This window comes from Diorhabda sublineata, chromosome 7, assembly GCF_026230105.1.
Source record: "Diorhabda sublineata isolate icDioSubl1.1 chromosome 7, icDioSubl1.1, whole genome shotgun sequence".
In the NCBI taxonomy this organism is placed as follows: Eukaryota; Metazoa; Arthropoda; class Insecta; order Coleoptera; family Chrysomelidae; genus Diorhabda; species Diorhabda sublineata.
The window spans coordinates 32,148,673-32,166,090 of NC_079480.1; the positions used below are offsets into that span (position 1 = coordinate 32,148,673).

The 17,418-nt window shown below is 33.9% G+C and overlaps 1 protein-coding gene across 1 annotated transcript in view; it reads left to right on the forward strand.

Annotated features, from left to right (window-relative positions):
- Positions 1-3,468: 3,468 nt before the first annotated feature.
- The window catches only part of LOC130446292 (fatty acid synthase-like), a 33,013-nt gene continuing 19,063 nt past the window's right edge, over positions 3,469-17,418 (forward strand). Inside the window, exons 1-11 of the mRNA XM_056782445.1 lie at positions 3,469-3,643; positions 7,808-7,960; positions 8,031-8,198; positions 11,738-11,938; positions 13,010-13,248; positions 13,305-13,724; positions 14,339-14,467; positions 14,531-14,761; positions 14,821-15,010; positions 15,064-15,595; positions 16,185-16,440. Coding sequence (XP_056638423.1) covers positions 3,514-3,643; positions 7,808-7,960; positions 8,031-8,198; positions 11,738-11,938; positions 13,010-13,248; positions 13,305-13,724; positions 14,339-14,467; positions 14,531-14,761; positions 14,821-15,010; positions 15,064-15,595; positions 16,185-16,440 — 2,649 coding nt within the window. The 5' untranslated portion in view covers positions 3,469-3,513. The remainder of the gene's footprint in view (positions 3,644-7,807; positions 7,961-8,030; positions 8,199-11,737; positions 11,939-13,009; positions 13,249-13,304; positions 13,725-14,338; positions 14,468-14,530; positions 14,762-14,820; positions 15,011-15,063; positions 15,596-16,184; positions 16,441-17,418) is intronic.

Here is a 17,418-nt window from a genome sequence, read left to right on the forward strand (position 1 = left end):
ATTTCCACTTTTTTTCATAAAATCACTTATAAAAAAGTTTTAGAGATCAGAAAATTGTATTGAAAAGACATCACGCAGCATCACGATGTATACAGAGAGTTTTATATATGAAACGCCTCAATTTTCTCGGAAACGGCTCGTAGGATTTTTAGAAATTTTTGTGTATATGGCCGGTATTATGATGGTTTTTCCATTGCTGTCATATCTTTCCTTTTTCCGGGAAAATAATATACTTTGTTATTTCAAATGGATCGCCCTATATATTTTGTGTCATTAGAAATCCTATATTTTAATTCCTGAATATTGGCAGGTTTTGTTTTATAAACGATGTTTTTTAAGTGACTTCATAGGAAATAGTCTAAAGGATTCATATCGGCTGATCGCGGGGGCCATTCGATAAAATCTTCCAATATATCTTCTGGAAAACACATAATTTAGGTATTGCCTCACCACACACGTATAGTGAGGTGGGACGCCACCTTGAAAATATTGGCTTGGAGCTGGGAATATTCAAGCCAACTCAGGTATAATACTATTTTCAAATAAATCTACATAATCCATTTAAGTCACCCTCAATGAAAAAGGGACCAATTATTTTGTAGCTTATTATTCCAGTCCATACCTTCAGTTTTTTGGGGTATTTGGTGTGGGATTCACACATCCAACGAGGATTGTTACGTGACCAGTATCTACAATTATGCTGATTTACGTTTCCATTAAAACAAAAAGTGGCCCAATCGCAAAACATAACAATACTTGAAAAATTGGATCGTTCTAATTGTCAAATTGTCATCGGACAACTCTTCAACCAACGTTACTTTGTATGGATGGAATTTATCATCACGTGAAATTTTCATTGAGGATGTTTGCGAAATATCAAGTTTCCTGGATATTTGTCTAGTACTGAAGTGTAGATCGTCTTCTAACAGGACAAGATTTGTTTTCAGTTGATGCAGTTTTTCCGCGCTCTGATTTTACAGTTTTGTTAAACTTTTTCACTAATTTACTGACAGTAGTTGTAAATTATTAGTAAATTATTAAATATATTACACTTTTCTTGTTGCTACGTCTATCACCATATCCTAATATCATTAAATCATCAATTCCTTCTTCTTCAGATATTTATTAATACGTCAAATTTGTTATTGTAGCAGTCATAGCCACCTAAATGTATTATTTTTACGCAAATGTAATTATGACATTTAAGTAAAGGGAACATTAGATGAAAAATAATTAGGATTTCGAAAAGCAAAAAATATACAGGGTGATCTATTTAGAACAATAAAGTTCAAAACTCACCCTGTATAACGGGTGCGGCAGCATAACTTCCTTTTTTCAAAAGTTAATAAAACTTATTGTATGAATCAGAAAATTTTTATTCGTTTTTTATAATACAGGCACATACATAAAGTTTTGTTTTACTGAGTTTTGAAGATCAAATCAGTTAGGTGACGTCCCCCATTCTCCATACACTGAGTAAACCGATTTCTGGCGTTTGTCATGACTCTTGCCAGCATAGCAGGCGTTATGTTGGCAATTTCTTCCTGGATGTTCGTCTTCAAATCTTGTAGGGTCCTTGGACGGTTCACATACACACGGGATTTCAAAAAACCCCATAGGAAATAATCACAAGGGGTCAAATCGGGAGAGCGGGCTGGCCACTCCAAATCGCCCCTAATTGAGATAAGGCGCTCTGGGAAGTGTTCCCTTAAAACAGCCATCGATGTTCTTGAAGTGTGTGCCGTTGCTCCGTCTTGTTGGAACCAAGTGTCCCCTAAGTCCAACTCATCTAGCCGTGGGAAAAAAAATTCCTGTAACATGTTTACATACCGGTGCGAATTCACTGTCACTGTGACTTCATTTTCCTCAAAGAACCAGGGACCAATAATTCCACGTGAGTAAATTGCACACCACACTGTGACTTTAGGTGAATGCAAAGGCCGTTGATGCAATTGTCGAGGATTGGTATCAGCCCAGTAGCGCATGTTTTGTTTGTTTACGGATCCACACAAATGAAAATGGGCTTCATCACTAAAAAAAACAATAGCGTCCTCAGGAACGACTTCCAGAAAAACCTCACACGCGTTCCTCCGAGAATTGAAGTCACGTTCAGAAAGTTCCTGCACAATTGCCATCTTGTATGGATGAAAATGAAGATCATCATGAAGTATTCTCCTCACAGAACGATCGGAAAGTCCAAGGGCAGACGCATGTTTGCGCGCAGAACGCCGTGGTGATCGCAACACTGAAGTTCTAACTAACTCAATGTTCTCCGGTGATCTAATGGGCCGAGGGACTCCAGTTCTTCGTCTTGTCACACTTGCAGTTTGTCTGAACGTAGTGACCCACGTAACAATTGATTTCCGGTCCGGGACAGGGGCCAAGGGGGCTAAATTAAAGCGATTCCGAAAGGCGCGCTGGGTTGCGATCACAGAACATCCGCTCGAAAAGTAAACCTCAACGGCAAACGCACGCTCCTCACTGTTCCAACGCATGATGGCGACTGAACTGTGCCGGGACAAAACTTTATAGTCCCCCCTCTCGAACGAGACCACTAGCACTCCGTTACGACATCTACCGACTAAATGGCGAACTTTTTAAAAAAGGAAGTTATGCTGCCGCACCCTGTACATACGTAAGCACATATACAACGCATTGTTATTAGTTTTTTGGTCAAAGTTAATGTGAAATTCGGGAAAATTTTTCGAAAGATATTTTAGCAATTTGGAGTCTTCAAAACCTAATTGTATAAACGGTGTTCTGTTTTCTGAAAATGCTGAAAAGTGGTGGTTAACTTGCCCCAGAGCAAGAATTACCGAGAAGTGAAGTTCAATAAGCAATATTCATCAACGTAACTCGGAATAGAAAAAAGATATCGATTTTAAAAAACCTAGATAAATTTCCATGCATCTATTTAAATTTGCTAAAAAAATTTTGCTTCTCCCGTTTCATATTTTCAAATACGCCCTCTAGTGATGTACTTTGAATTCTGAAAATAGTTTCCACGTGATTCTCGGGCCGCTTTTTTATTTTTCTTTTCCTCGAAGCTGTAATATAATATAACTTTCGCACAACTCTGTATATCATTGTTCTGATGGTAGATTTTCACAAGTAAATGAACTATCTACAAGCAATACGTCGATTTTCAAATTTTGTTTTGTTTTTCTATTAACTTGACTTCTTGACTTCTTGACTTTATAATATCTATTCGAAACGATCCTATTTACGTACACTAAATAAATCTTAAATCTCTATCGCCTTATTTAACCCTCAACTTTTTGGACTATCACTTATTAAAACATAATATTTTTTCACACCAATTGAGTAAATTATATTCACACCTTTATGACCTTTATTGTTTTCTATAACCTTTAACTTAGTTTTACGTGAAAAGGAATTCAATGTCCGGTTATGAATAAATTAAAAATTCTATTTTTCACATAAATATTGATTTTCTTTACCATTGCCAACATTTCGTGTCGAGGTGCGAGAGTTGTTGCTGTTTCTGGAAAAATGGATATCGTACCTTGTGATGTTGTTGTTTCTGGTATTGGTGGGTATTTTCCCAAAGCTATCAATGTAGAAGAATTTAAAGAAAGGTTATTATCCAACGAATCCTTACTATCACAACGCTTCAACCAAAGTAAGTATAAAAAATTAAAACAGCTTGTAAATGAACATTTTTAATATACTCATCTGGAAACATCTCGTTTTCATCTGTTTTTACAAAAACGAAAAGGTGGAATTCTCAAAACAGCGCGAGGAAAACTTTTTCAGAGCTCCGATTATTTTTCGTGTGCTAGACAAAGAATTCAATCGAAATTAATTATAACAATAACAATAATAAATATATCTTTGGTATGAAGAAGTTAATCATGTTTAATTAAGGTGATCCTGCTTCTAGGATAAATAGAAAAGTGTTTACCCAGTAAAAAATTTTTTTCTTCTTTTCTGAAGCCTTGTTATTTGTCACAATAGATATTGTTAATCAAAATGTAATCAAATAACCTTAGAAAAGTGTTTAGGAAATTCCAGTACAGTTGTAACGCGTTACGCAGAAAAGTTAGTTTCCTCAAAGAACCTTACCAAGTAAAAATATATTTAGGACCATTGAACTGGGAGTGTGAGACCTAAAAAATAAATTCTGGTAGGTCGTGAACAACAAGAACCATTGATAAAGAAAATATGATTTTAAATTCAGTCATTCAAAATTAGCCAAGATAAACAGTACTTTTAAGGATATTTAAATAGCAACAGCTACATCCTCATCATTACAGATGAGTCCAAGAGCTCTTACCAGACGATCTATCGGTTAGAACATTACAAAAAAGCCCTCAATCCAATTGATAGATAATAGCCAACGCTTTCTTTCGGCCCATTTCCTCACGCTCCTGATTAGCATTTTATTTTTTCAAGTAAATGGAATAAAAAATCCTTTATTGCTAGGTTAAAGGACTGTCAGTGGCATAAGCAGAAGTATGAATATGAATTAAACTTTTTACAAAGCGAAATTCGGTGATGGGACAGAATTACACTGTTCGTTGTAAGTTACCATTCCTCCAACTGTTTAAATATATGTTAAACTCAAATTCTCATAACAAATTTTTCAAGATTTGGGATAATCTATCCTAAATTACGATTATAGCACATTTATATTACAACTTTTAAACATATGTAGAAAAAAGACATTATGAGAAATTCCAAAAGAAGCAAACAATAGATCTTTATCGGAAGAAGATTCATTTGAATTACCATTTTCTGTTCTCTTATGAAACGATAATTTCGAGAGAATGTCTCCAAACATCGATTTGAAGTTATCCACAAACTGACCAATAAAAGTTTTATCAGTTCTTTCTCATTTTTTTGAAGTCCCCGATGGAATTGAGAGAAATTCGTTGAGAATTCTAGTTACAGTGTAGCGTCCCTGAGAATAAGATTGAATGTTGGTTAACTTATATTTAATCCAACATATCTTAGTCACAATATTAATAAACTCTACAATAGAAAACAAATCAAACAGGAAATATATTTCACGCCTCAACAACTTAAGCAGTTTCTTTACGAATATAAACCACTTGGCAACAGCGCGCGTTTTAACTACATTATGGCAGTTTTGTATCAATTCAGCAGTATTGAATACAGTTAATAATGAAAATACAAGGATATTATTCGTTTTTTCAAAGTAGAGAAGACTCAAAACAAGTATGTAGAATATGCAAAACAACTATCAATAAAAACTAGACACCATGGTGGATGAAGCAGATAAAGGAAGAAATAAGACACATGAAAACGACATCTTTGCAAGAGAATGATAGAAAACTGTCACAAATACAAAGAACAAAGAAAAAAAGTTAAATATGTGTTAGCCGAAGCAAAGAAAGCGAGATAGGCAGACTTCGGTAACAAACTGGGAAGATACAGCAAAAAAAACCAGAAACAGCAAACTAGAATCTTCAAGAAAGGGTAAGAAACATAAGGGATGAAAAAGGTAGAATTTATTAGAAGAAGCAACAATAATAGAAATGTGGATGTCGTAGAAGAAACTGATCAAATAGTTGAAAAAGACGATTACGATGGTTACGAAGAAAATATAACGAATTAAGAAGTTATACAAGCAATCAAATAGCTGAAAAGCTATGGAAAAGAGTGGTGTATAAACCTATTTACAAAAATATGTAACATAATTTCGAATACGACAGATACCAGCAGACAGAAATAGCATTGTTATATATAAGTACGTAAATAACAATTTTAGAAGAATTGTTCGATAAAATCCTAAATAACAAATTGAGACCGAACGTGAAAAATACATTTAATGATGCAAAAAGTGGTTGTTCGCCGAAATACAGATACATTATTTGGTTTTATTGATATGTAGTACCGAGAATAAGAGTATTATAAAGTTTAGAAAGAAGAAAAATAAATATTTAATTGCAATTATGAGCTTATATAATCGAGATGTGAAATGTAAAATGTGAACTATTAACAAAGTAAAAACCTAATTTCTAACCATAGAAAGAATAAAGGGGATTGATTGAGATATTTCTAAATGATATAATAAATATCTGCTTATTCAATCTAGAGAAAATTTTGCATACAAAATTCTGCAAATAGTGAAAATATCTGCAAGAGCATATGTTGGTGATACAGACCTTGTTGCATACAATCAAGATCTACAGAAAAACTTTGACATTTGAAACAATACACTAAAGCAGTTTGATATGAAAATAAATATAGAAAAGTCTGCAGAAAAGGCACTCAAACAACAAACAATAAACGTAGAAATAGACGGACATGGATTAAAACTGTGAAGCACGTTAAAATACCTTGAAACAGAAAAAGAACATACAGGTAATGAAGACGCAGACATTAGAGAGGATTCAAAATACCTTAAATACAAATTACAGCATGAAAAACTGCCTGATAAATAAAAGACAAGTCACAATTAATATTGATTTTCTCGAGTATCTAGTGAGAAATCCAATTTATTGGAATGAGGACACTTAAATTAAGAGGAGATCTCTTAATTCCCACTGCGACTTTTCACTGTTGTAGTTCTGAAAAATATGATCCTTAAAGTGAAGTTTCTCATTGTCTGGAGTCTACATAGTGGTCTGCCAGCTTCCCATTTCTATTAGCTACCACCTTCAAAACATTCAATCTCTTTTGACGTTCCAAGGGTAGATTATTCATTTATATTCTTCAAGCTAATTTGCTGTCCAAGTGAATTTTACTGATGCTAGCATTTTCAGATTATGGCCATGCAGTCTGAGACTAGGTTGGAAGTTCTAATTTTGCAATAGCAGTGGGTTTTAGATGCATAGAAACGGACACCTGTTTGTGAACACCAGTTTTCCAGGTGTGAGAGAAAATTTTGGAGAACATTATTCATTGTTGTCAAATTTCTACCTTCCATAAAAACATCTAAGTCGTCAGGGTGTATTTTTATTTCGAGAGTTGTTATTATATTTTCTAAAATACTATTTGATTCTACAATAAATAATGTTGAGCTTATTACACAGCTTTGCGCTGTCCCATTATCTTGTAATTTATTTTTAGACATGTGTTCCATCCACTCAAATTTCTTTATAAATGATACCTTGTCAAATGCCCGATTAATATCGAAAAACAACAACGTATTGATGATTCAGAGCAGTGTTTGGTCGTGTTTACACGTGATAAATCAGATTTTTTGCCAATGGAAAAAACATGGATCCATCACTTTATTCCGAAATCAAAACGATCATCATTTGAGTGGACTGCAGCTGTTGAATCACGTCCGAATTGTCCTAATTCACAACAGTCAGCTGAGAAAGTTATTGCTTCAGTATTTTGGGAATAAAAAATTAATAGCGAATACTACATAGAGTTGTTGGATCGTTTGAATGAAAAAATCAAGGAAAAATGGCTCATATGTCGAAGAAAAAATCACTGTTCCACCAAAACGATGCACCGATTCACAAGACGATGAAAACGATGGTTACATTGAAAGAATTATACTTCGAATTGCTTCCTCAACCATCGTGTAGTCCAGATCTAGTCCCCAGTGAGTACTGGCTATTCAACGATCTCAAGAAATGCTTGCTAGTAAGAAATTCAGTTCAAATGAAGAAGCAATTGCTGAAACTGAAGCCTGTTTTAAGGCAAAAGTAAAATCCTTCTACAAGCATGGCATCGAGAAATTAAATAAGCATTAGGATGATTTGATTGCTCTTGAAGGAGATTACATGATAAATAAAGTAGATTTTTGGACAAACAATATAATTTTCTTTGTTAGACATATAACTGATGCATACATATATTTTAGATGATCTACAATCGGCGAGTGGTCTTGTTGGTTGTATCGATAGCAATTTATTCGACAACTCCTATTTTGGAATACATAAACAACAATGCTTTTACATGGACCCTATGCATCGTTTAGCTTTAGAAAGAACTTTTGAAGCTCTAGCTGATGCAGGTGAGAGATAAAATAGTTATTCTAAAATGCATATTTCGATTTTGTATACAATTTTAATAAATTTGTTCAGGTGTTAGTGTAGCGGAAGTTAAAGGAAAGAGAATAGGAGTTTTCATGGGATCCACCATTGGTGAGAACGACCATTTATTTATGGAGTCAGTTGTTAGTGGTTTTGGTGTGACTGGACACTCCAGGGCTATGTTGGCCAACAGAATTTCATACTGGCTTAACTTAAAAGGTAATTGATTTTTCCACTATCAAGAGAAAATAAAACTTTTCGTACAAATTTGAAAATTGTATCAGAGTTTATATAACATGTTATTGTAGATATCACGATATTGATTATTTATGTGTTTATAGCATTTTCTATAGCCGAATACTATATAAAAATGAATGTAACAGAAGGCTTCTCATTCCAGCAAGAGTCCCACGAATGCTGGAATGGCCATTGTTAAAAATAAACATCAGGGAAATTACACCGTAACGTAGATAGTCGGTCGGTAGCACTGATTCATGTTTGACAGTTGACTTTTGAAGTAGTATTTGAATTTTAAAGTTTGCTGAGTCAGAAAAACAATTATCATGTAACGAAATGTCGGGTGAAGATTTTACACCCCCAGAATTGCGAGATGTGACTTCTACCATCATTATCACATTACTTCTTTAGAGAGTGACACATAATAATTTCAATATATTAAACCATCCATTCATTTTTATATAAGGTGTTTCCAAGAAATATATTTACTGTAGAGCTGTATTTTTTGTCTATATTTCATGACTACTTTTACTTTGTTTAAAATCTCATTATAATTTATTGTAAATGATATCTAAAAATTGAAATAACCTCACATCACCTTCACACATGACCGAATGCATCGTCCAGTCACCTGTCAGAAATAAACTATTTTCCAGGGACACCAACCCACTACAGAAATTCACTAAAAACAGTTTACGAACGAAGTCCATTTTTACACGAAAATGTGTGCTAGAATAACGTTATTCTAATATCGAAACTTTTCAAAATAAAAGTGCCAATTTAAAATTAAATTTTTTTAATTTCTTATTTCTTGGACCTTTTGATAAATTAATGCTTCTACATGTTCTTGATTTTAGGTCTCCTCTGTTTTAAAATTAGTTTTTTTTTATAATTTTCGAAAGAAAGATGAAATTTAACTTTTTTTAAGCCTTTATTGTAATATTTTGATGAAGACTTAAAGAAAAGTCGAAACGTCAAATTTTATCTTTCAAAAATTATTTAAGAAAACTAATTTTTAACAGAAGAGACCTAAAATCAAGAATATTTAGAATCATTAATTTAAAAATATCGTGACGAAAGTTACTAGTAACGATTTTCTTCACTATAGAAATTATTCATATTAGTTTTGGATACTTTGCATATCTGTATATGCGACTCTAACGCGGCTGAAAACAGCTACTCATCAATTATCGAATATTGAGGAAACTCACTTTCGACGGAATGATTGAAGTAGAGTTCATAAAAGCGTACCGACACGACCTGACGTTCGCAGTTATCAGTGTTTTTACGAGATTGTTGTAGAACTGAGATGATTGTAACGAGTACATGTTCGCTTACCGGGGTAATTAAAGAATTTGTTTGTATTAGAAGACCAAAGGGGGGAAACTTTCTTTATTTGTAGATCTTGACAAAAAGTATATTCTTAATATTTGGGGACACTGCTTACTACCAGTGTTTGTGATGACAAATGGTTTAAAGTTCAAAAATTGAGGATGGATATTATAGAAGAACAAATTACTCGATATACTTTGTCTGAGCTACGTTGCACACTGAATTTACGAGATTTAAGAATAGCCAGAGCTGATGTGGATCCAAAATCGACAAATCATTTGGTCGTTTCAACCATTCGGACATTATTTCACTGATTCTTATTATAGTTTATCAATCTGTAAATAATATGCGTTCTCTTGATGAAAAACGATTTTCTTCTTTTATAAGATCAGTGCGACTCATCAGCTAAGATTAATAATGAGCGTTCATTGTTCTACTAATATGAAAACAGTTCACAAAAACTTCCTGTTGCATTCCAAAAACTTTTTGATCCATTTCTGGACCATAAATAGCTTTGGGGCCAAAAAACTGAATTGAGACAATTCAGTTTTTCCAATTGTTCTAATACGAGATCATGTTGGTTATTTTTTTACATAATCTTCTTGACTATTAAGGCATATGTCAGTCATATCTGTGAACAAACGCCGCGAATGATTGGAAGTGAGTTATGACGAATTCTTTAAGATCCACGTTGATTAGAAGCCACTGCTTCAGTTGAAGGAAAAGATGAAAATCACTCGGTGCTCGGTCGGGATTAGATAATGAGAGTTTGAAAATGTTCCATTGAAATTTCTGAAGGAATTGTTGGGTTACACGAGCGGTATAGAGACGGGTACTGTCGTAGATTAGAACATCGCGAAGTTTCACAATGTTAAACTACATTAATTTTCGTTCCAAGCTGCATAAACTGCACAAGCAGGACACCTTTTTGGTCCCAACAAACAGTTACCATAATCTTACGGCGGCTGAAGGTTCGTTTAAATTTTGAAAATATTATTTTAATTAAAAAAGGCGAGAAAAAAATTTATGCATCACTATCTATGTGAATGGATATTAGTGGGTTCATCCATAATTATTCGGACTGGTAGAACAAAAAGTAGATTTGTTGTTAAAGTAATGGATCTTATTAGCAGTAATCAATACTAAAATATTAGTATTTAGTATATTAGTATTTTGTGTGGGAGCAGTGAGAAGCAGTGAGAAGCAACTGAAGCAGTGGCTTCCAATCAACGTGGATCTCAAAGAATTCGTCATAACTCACGTCCAATCATTCGCGGCGTTTGTTCACAGATATGACATTTGCCTTAATAGTCAAGAAGATTATGTAAAAAAAATAACCAACATGATCTCGTATTAGAACAATTGAAAAAACTGAATTATTTATGGTCCAGAAATGGATCAAAAAGTTTTTGGAAAGCAACAGGAAGTTTTTGAGAACTATTTTCATATTAGTAGATCTGCTTTGTCGATTGTGGTCCACATCAGCTCTTGCTATTCTTAAATCTCATATAAATTCAGTGTGTATCGTAGCTCAGGCAAAGTATATCGAGTAATTTGTTCTTCTATAATATATCAAAAATATAAAAATTACTAGAACTATTTCTAGATGCTGGATCGTTTTAAAAGTATAAATTTATTTAATCATAACAATATCCATCCTCAATCTTTGAACTTTAAACCATTTTTCATCATAAACACTGGTAGTAAGCAGTGTCGCCAAATACTAATAAGATACTTTTTGCTAAGATCTACAAATAACGAAAGTTTCCCCCCTTTGGTCTTCTAATACACACAAATTCTTTAATTACCCCAGTAATCGAACATGTATTCGTTACAATCATCTCAGTTCTACAAGAATCTAGTGAAAAACACTGATAACTGCGAACGTCGGGTCGTGTCGGTACGCTTTTATGAACTCTACTTCAATCATTCCGTCGAAAGTGAGTTTCCTCAATATTCGATAATTGATGAGTAGCTGTTTTCAGCCGCGTTAGAGTCGCATATACAGATATGCAAAGTATCCAAAACTAATATGAATAATTTCTATAGTGAAGAAAATCGTTACTAGTAACTTTCGTCACGATATTTTTAAATTAATGATTCTAAATATTCTTGATTTTAGGAGTCTTTTGTTTCTATATCTCAGTAACTAGGCCCCTTAGAAATAAACATAACTCATCAAATTTCAGGTCCAAGTGTCGCTTATGACTGTAACTGGGTATCCGGCGTGGAATTACTTCGTTTGGCTTATTGTGCTATCAAAACAGGACAATGCGATTCTGTCATAATTGGTACTACAAATTTGGCTATGCATTCACAATATCATGCCATGTATGAAGAGATGGGATTTTTATCCACCGATGGAAGCACTAAAGCGTTCGATGCTGATGGTAAGTAATTTTTCAACATCGCAACCGCTGTCGAATTTTTCAGGTTCATTAATTCGTACATTTTTTCACAAACGCTTCAAGTACCTCCTCGTAAAATTACAAATTTACATAGGTTTCTTTTTTCTGCAATTAAAGAAGAGCAAAATTTTCCAAAAGAAACTTAACGAAGAAGAAACCAAACTATTACCTATTGCGAAAGACAATAGACAAGTTGGGATTTCAGCTAATATCCCAGGATAGTAAGCAGTTGGCTGATGGCGCGCCACGCATGCCTAGTTTGTTTATTCTCCTGGAACATTACCTAAAGATGACAAACTATTGGGTTTACAAAATAAGAAAAAAATATAGGATAAAAGAAGTCTTATATCAATCAATCAATCATTTATTGCAGCACGTGGAGGCTTGTTTAGGTTAGGTTAGGTTTAATGCAACACGTGGAGACTTGGTGACATTGTGATTCACATTTTATTTTAATTTTAAAACAAGAATAACGGTTTGTTACACATTGTTTATTTGCGGGCTTGAATCCACATATTTTTTTAAACCCTTGTCCTCCCGAGACTGACTGCATAGAAGATGCTTCTCGTAATGATATTAATTTTTTTATCAACATCTGAATTTTAGCTCCCAGGAGAATAGACAAACGTTTGGTCATTTTTCGACGAATAATCTATTGTCCGTCTGTATCTTATACTCCAGGAGAATAGGCATACGTGGCGCGCCATCAGACAACTGCCTGTTATCCTGGGATATTAGCTAAAATCCCAACAGATATACCAGAGACACAGTATACAACAACAGGAACATTCTCTCTACTAATGAAAAACCACAAATACCAACAAAGAATGTTCATCTCAACGAATTACAATAGTAGTTTCAAAAAAGAAAGTCCTGCTAGAAATCAAAGTACTTATCCACAAGTGTCTCAACAAACCTATACAGACATTTGGATTTGAGCTATGGGGTTGCGCTTCAAAATCTTATCTAGAGATCCCAATCGAAAATATTTCAAAAATCAGAACCTTGATCAAATGATATACGCTAATAATGTATTAATTTAATTCCTTGTAGCGAAGGGATATGCTCGGAGTGAAGGTGTTGTCATTTTATACATCCAGAGATCAACAGATGCGCGAAGACAATATGCCAGTGTTGTTAATGTAGCTACAAGATTTGATGGAACCACTCCGGACAAATTTATGTCTATAGATGAAGATAATATGGTCAAGTTTTTAGAAGAGTTTTATGAGAAGTGCGAGGTTAAATCCAACGACGTAGAATTTGTAGAAGCTTATGGCTGTGGACTTAAAGTGAGTTCGACATCGACAAAAGCAATTGATTTTTTATTATGTCATTTTTTTTGCAGGAAATCGATAAGAGAGAGCTCAACGCACTAGAAAGAGTATACTGTAAAAATAGACCCAAACCACTTTCAGTTGGCTCTATTAAAACTATAACTGGTCACGCCGAAGCGTCTTCAGCACTTTTTTCAATTGTTAAAACGTTGTTGGCAATGGAAACTGAGACTATTCCAGCAACTTTACAGTATACCACCCCCAATCCGGAGATTAAAGGATTGTTAAATGGAAATCTCGAAGTATTAACGACTAATAAGAAATGGGAGCCAACTTTTGCAGCTGTAAACGCTTTGGGAACAAGTTCATACTTCGGTCATGTTGTTTTTAAAGCTAATCCTAAAAAGAAGGTTTTGAAAAAAATCAATTTTCCGGTATTGCTTAATGTTTCTACTAGAACTGAGGAGGGAATCAATAAAATTATGGAAACGGTAATTATCATTCAAATGTTTATATCTTCTTGGGTACAGATATCGTTTTTATCCTCCTTATTTATCAATTCAATAGAAAAGTCGTATTAAAATGTTATGTGATCCTTAAACTTATAGCTCGTGAAAATTTTTTTACTGTATGAAAAATTTATAATTTCATATCATCTTATGTAACAAGATTGGATTCTATAATATTTACAAATTGAATTCCATCCATTTCCAGTGAATTTTCTACAAGTCAGTGGCTTCTTTTTAGAAGCCACTGACTTCATAGTCATCTTATATTTTCAGTAGGATTCTTGGATTTATCCTGTCTTCATCTTTACAAACCATAATTAAAATTGAAATTTCCACCTACGAATTGTTCTTTTCGAAAGCCATTGACTATATAAATTGATAAAAGAAGAAGAAATGACACTTTTTAGTAGCCTCATGGTATTCTACCTGAGAGGCTCCACATATGGTGAAAGTATGTACTGAGATGATGTAAAAGTTCCTCTTGGCTTATCCTGTACTGAAGAATCCACTATTTTCAGTAGGATTCTTGGATTTGTCCATTCATCATCTTTACAAACCATAACTCAATCAAAATTTCAACAATTATTCTATTTTAGTTACAAAAAAAGCCGCATGATCCGGAGTTCTACAATTTAACTCAACAGTTCTTCTCACGATCAATCCAGGGACATCTCTATCGCGGTTATATTCTTCTTGGTAATGAACAGCCAAAGCAAGAAATAATGGTGAGTGTTATCGTTCATTTTAATTTTCTTTTATTGCAATATTCAAATAACAACACGTTATAGAATTATATGGGAAATAAGAGACAAATTTGGTTCGTTTACTCCGGTATGGGGAGTCAATGGAACAACATGTTGGGAGATTTAATGCAAATAGACGTTTTCGCTGAGTCTATTAATAAATCATGCGAAATATTGAGCAAAAAGGGAGTTGATCTCATGAAGATATTAACCAGCGAAGACAAGACAATATTTGACAATATTCTACATTGCTTCGTAGGAATTGCCGCTATGCAAGTACGTATAGAGTAATTGAGATGTTGGTTCAGCTATAATGAGCGAATATTTTATTCCAGATAGCTTTAACAGATGTTTTAAGAGCTCTTGGGATAGAACCTGATGGTATTATAGGACACTCAGTAGGAGAGTTGGGATGTGCTTATGCTGATGGTTGTATGACTCACGAACAAATGATCCTTTCTTCATATTCAAGAGGAAAGGCATCTCTTGAAGCTACTCTCATTAAAGGAATGATGGCTGCAATTGGTATGTTCCACCTCTAACGTTATATTTTGTTCCATAACTATTTTCTGCTCTAGGTCTTGGTTACAATCAAATCAAAAACAGTATTCCTGAAACAATAGAAGTAGCGTGTCATAACGCGGCCGATAGCTGCACTATTTCAGGTCCAGAGGAAGATATGGAGAAATACGTGAATGCTCTATCCAGTCAAGGAACTTTTGCCAAATTAGTGAATGTAGCTAATATAGCATACCACAGTCGATACATCAAACCAGCAGCACCACTCCTTTTGAAATATCTCAAGGAGGTCTTACCGACTCCAATGCCAAGATCTTCGAAATGGATTTCGACTTCCAATTTGGAATCCAACTGGGGTACTGACTTGGCTAAAAACTCATCAGCTGAATATCATACTAACAATTTGCTGAGTTCCGTGTTATTCGAGGAAGGGATCAAACATATTCCTAAGGACTCCGTTTTGATTGAAATTGCACCACATGGTTTGCTTCAAGCTATTTTGAAGAGGGCTGTTAAGGATAGTATCAACGTTCCACTCACCCGTAGAGGAGCCCCAAGTGGAACTGAGTTCTTACTACAGAGCTTTGGAAAGTAAGTCAATTCCTTTCAGAAAAAATCTCCATCTCTTTCAGAGAATAATTCTGCAATAAGCAACTGTTGTATTAAATTAATTTTTTAGCTGTTGTATTAAATGCTTAAAATCCAACGTACTTCCGGAGTAATGCTATTAACTTCTTCTCAAATTCAGTGTCACAGCTTCCGTAGATTTTGCAGTTTATCTATTTAAATATTTTGAATAACCCTATAAAATATCTAGAGATACAAGATCTGGATAACTTGGGGCTCGTACTTTTGGTCACCGTTTATCAATCCTTCTCTTAGAAAAACTTCTTTGTATAAAATGATAAAAAGAAGGTGTTTTCAGATAAGTATGACATAAATTGATTTTCAGTAATAATTATATTTGAAAATTATTCAAATTCCATTATATTCTGATATTTCTCATTGTAAGAACTTCAATATATCGTGAAAATAACTAGAAGCTTGCTAATAAAGAGTTTTTTGATAGCTAACTAGATTTCAAACTCGAGAGATCGATAAAAACTTCTTCAAGTCGTTAAGAATTTACAGAAAAAACAAGGAAAACAAACTTTGTTTTGTTATTGACTTTGATTTTCAGGTTATACTTGAATGGCGTGGACATGAATCTCTCTAAGATTTATCCAAAGATTGAATATCCAGTTAGTAGAAATACGCCCTCTTGTTCTGATCTAGTTCATTGGAATCACGCAGACAATTGGAGTAGATACGAAGATAGTCAGAAATCGAAAAAGGGAGTTCGAAATGTGGACGTCAATCTCTCATCCAGCGAATTTCTCGAATGTGATGGACACAAAATCTACGGCAAAGCTGTTTTTCCTATTAGTCAATTTTTGGTGAGTCGACAATCATATAATACCTATCAACGAATAGCGAAAATGTTATCAAGATATTTCCACTATATGAAACCATAATCGCCTTACAAATCCATTAAGAACTGTACCAAGTTGTACAGCGAAGAAAATTTCAGTAAAACCAAATTACAAAGTTGAATTGGTTGCTTCAAAGTTTTATTTGTAATACACAATTTCGGGTACTTTACCATTTTTTCATGAGAGTCATTCAGGGGACTAGAAAATATTTGGCAAAAAAGTGAATAATTCATAACAGTGAAATCATATTAGGTAATAACTTTTTAAGTTCATAGCTATGAAAATTTCCTGTAAAAGTTTTTTCTCTGTGGTTTTCATTTATAATACAATTAATCTAAATCACCAATATCGTAGTTGCTTCTTTGTATAAGGCTCATTGAATATGAATCTTGTACAAGTAGAAACTACTGTATATCTGCTTTAGAAGCATTTGTCTTGAATTATACAAGGCGTTATCTAACACAATTAGATTGTTTGCTCATAGTGCTGGTATCAACTTTTATTCGAACTAAACCTCGAAAAGAATCCCTTCAATAAACTGGTTGTAATCTAAAAGCTTGCCTCGACATTCTTCCAACTAAAATAATAATGCATCATTCACCGAAATTTGCTCCCTACCGTAATATAATACGGGGTACTTTCGATTTACATTTCCAATTATCATTCGTACAGGCTTAACGAACAGTATCGTGGTTGTTAAATCATGTAATAGATTTGACTTTCTTTATTACGATACTCCTAATCTATTCGTTTTATCACTTTATCAAACGGCTACTGTTCAAAACTGTTAGTCGTTTCCTTTTCAATTATGTTATTTGGCTTTATGTTTGATGCTGTCTCCGTCAAGTCAAACAGTTATAAAAAATTGGATAGCCCTTAAGTATCTTGTATGCCCCTGAAGACCTTAATACGGGATAAATGTTTAATGATTCATTATTTAGC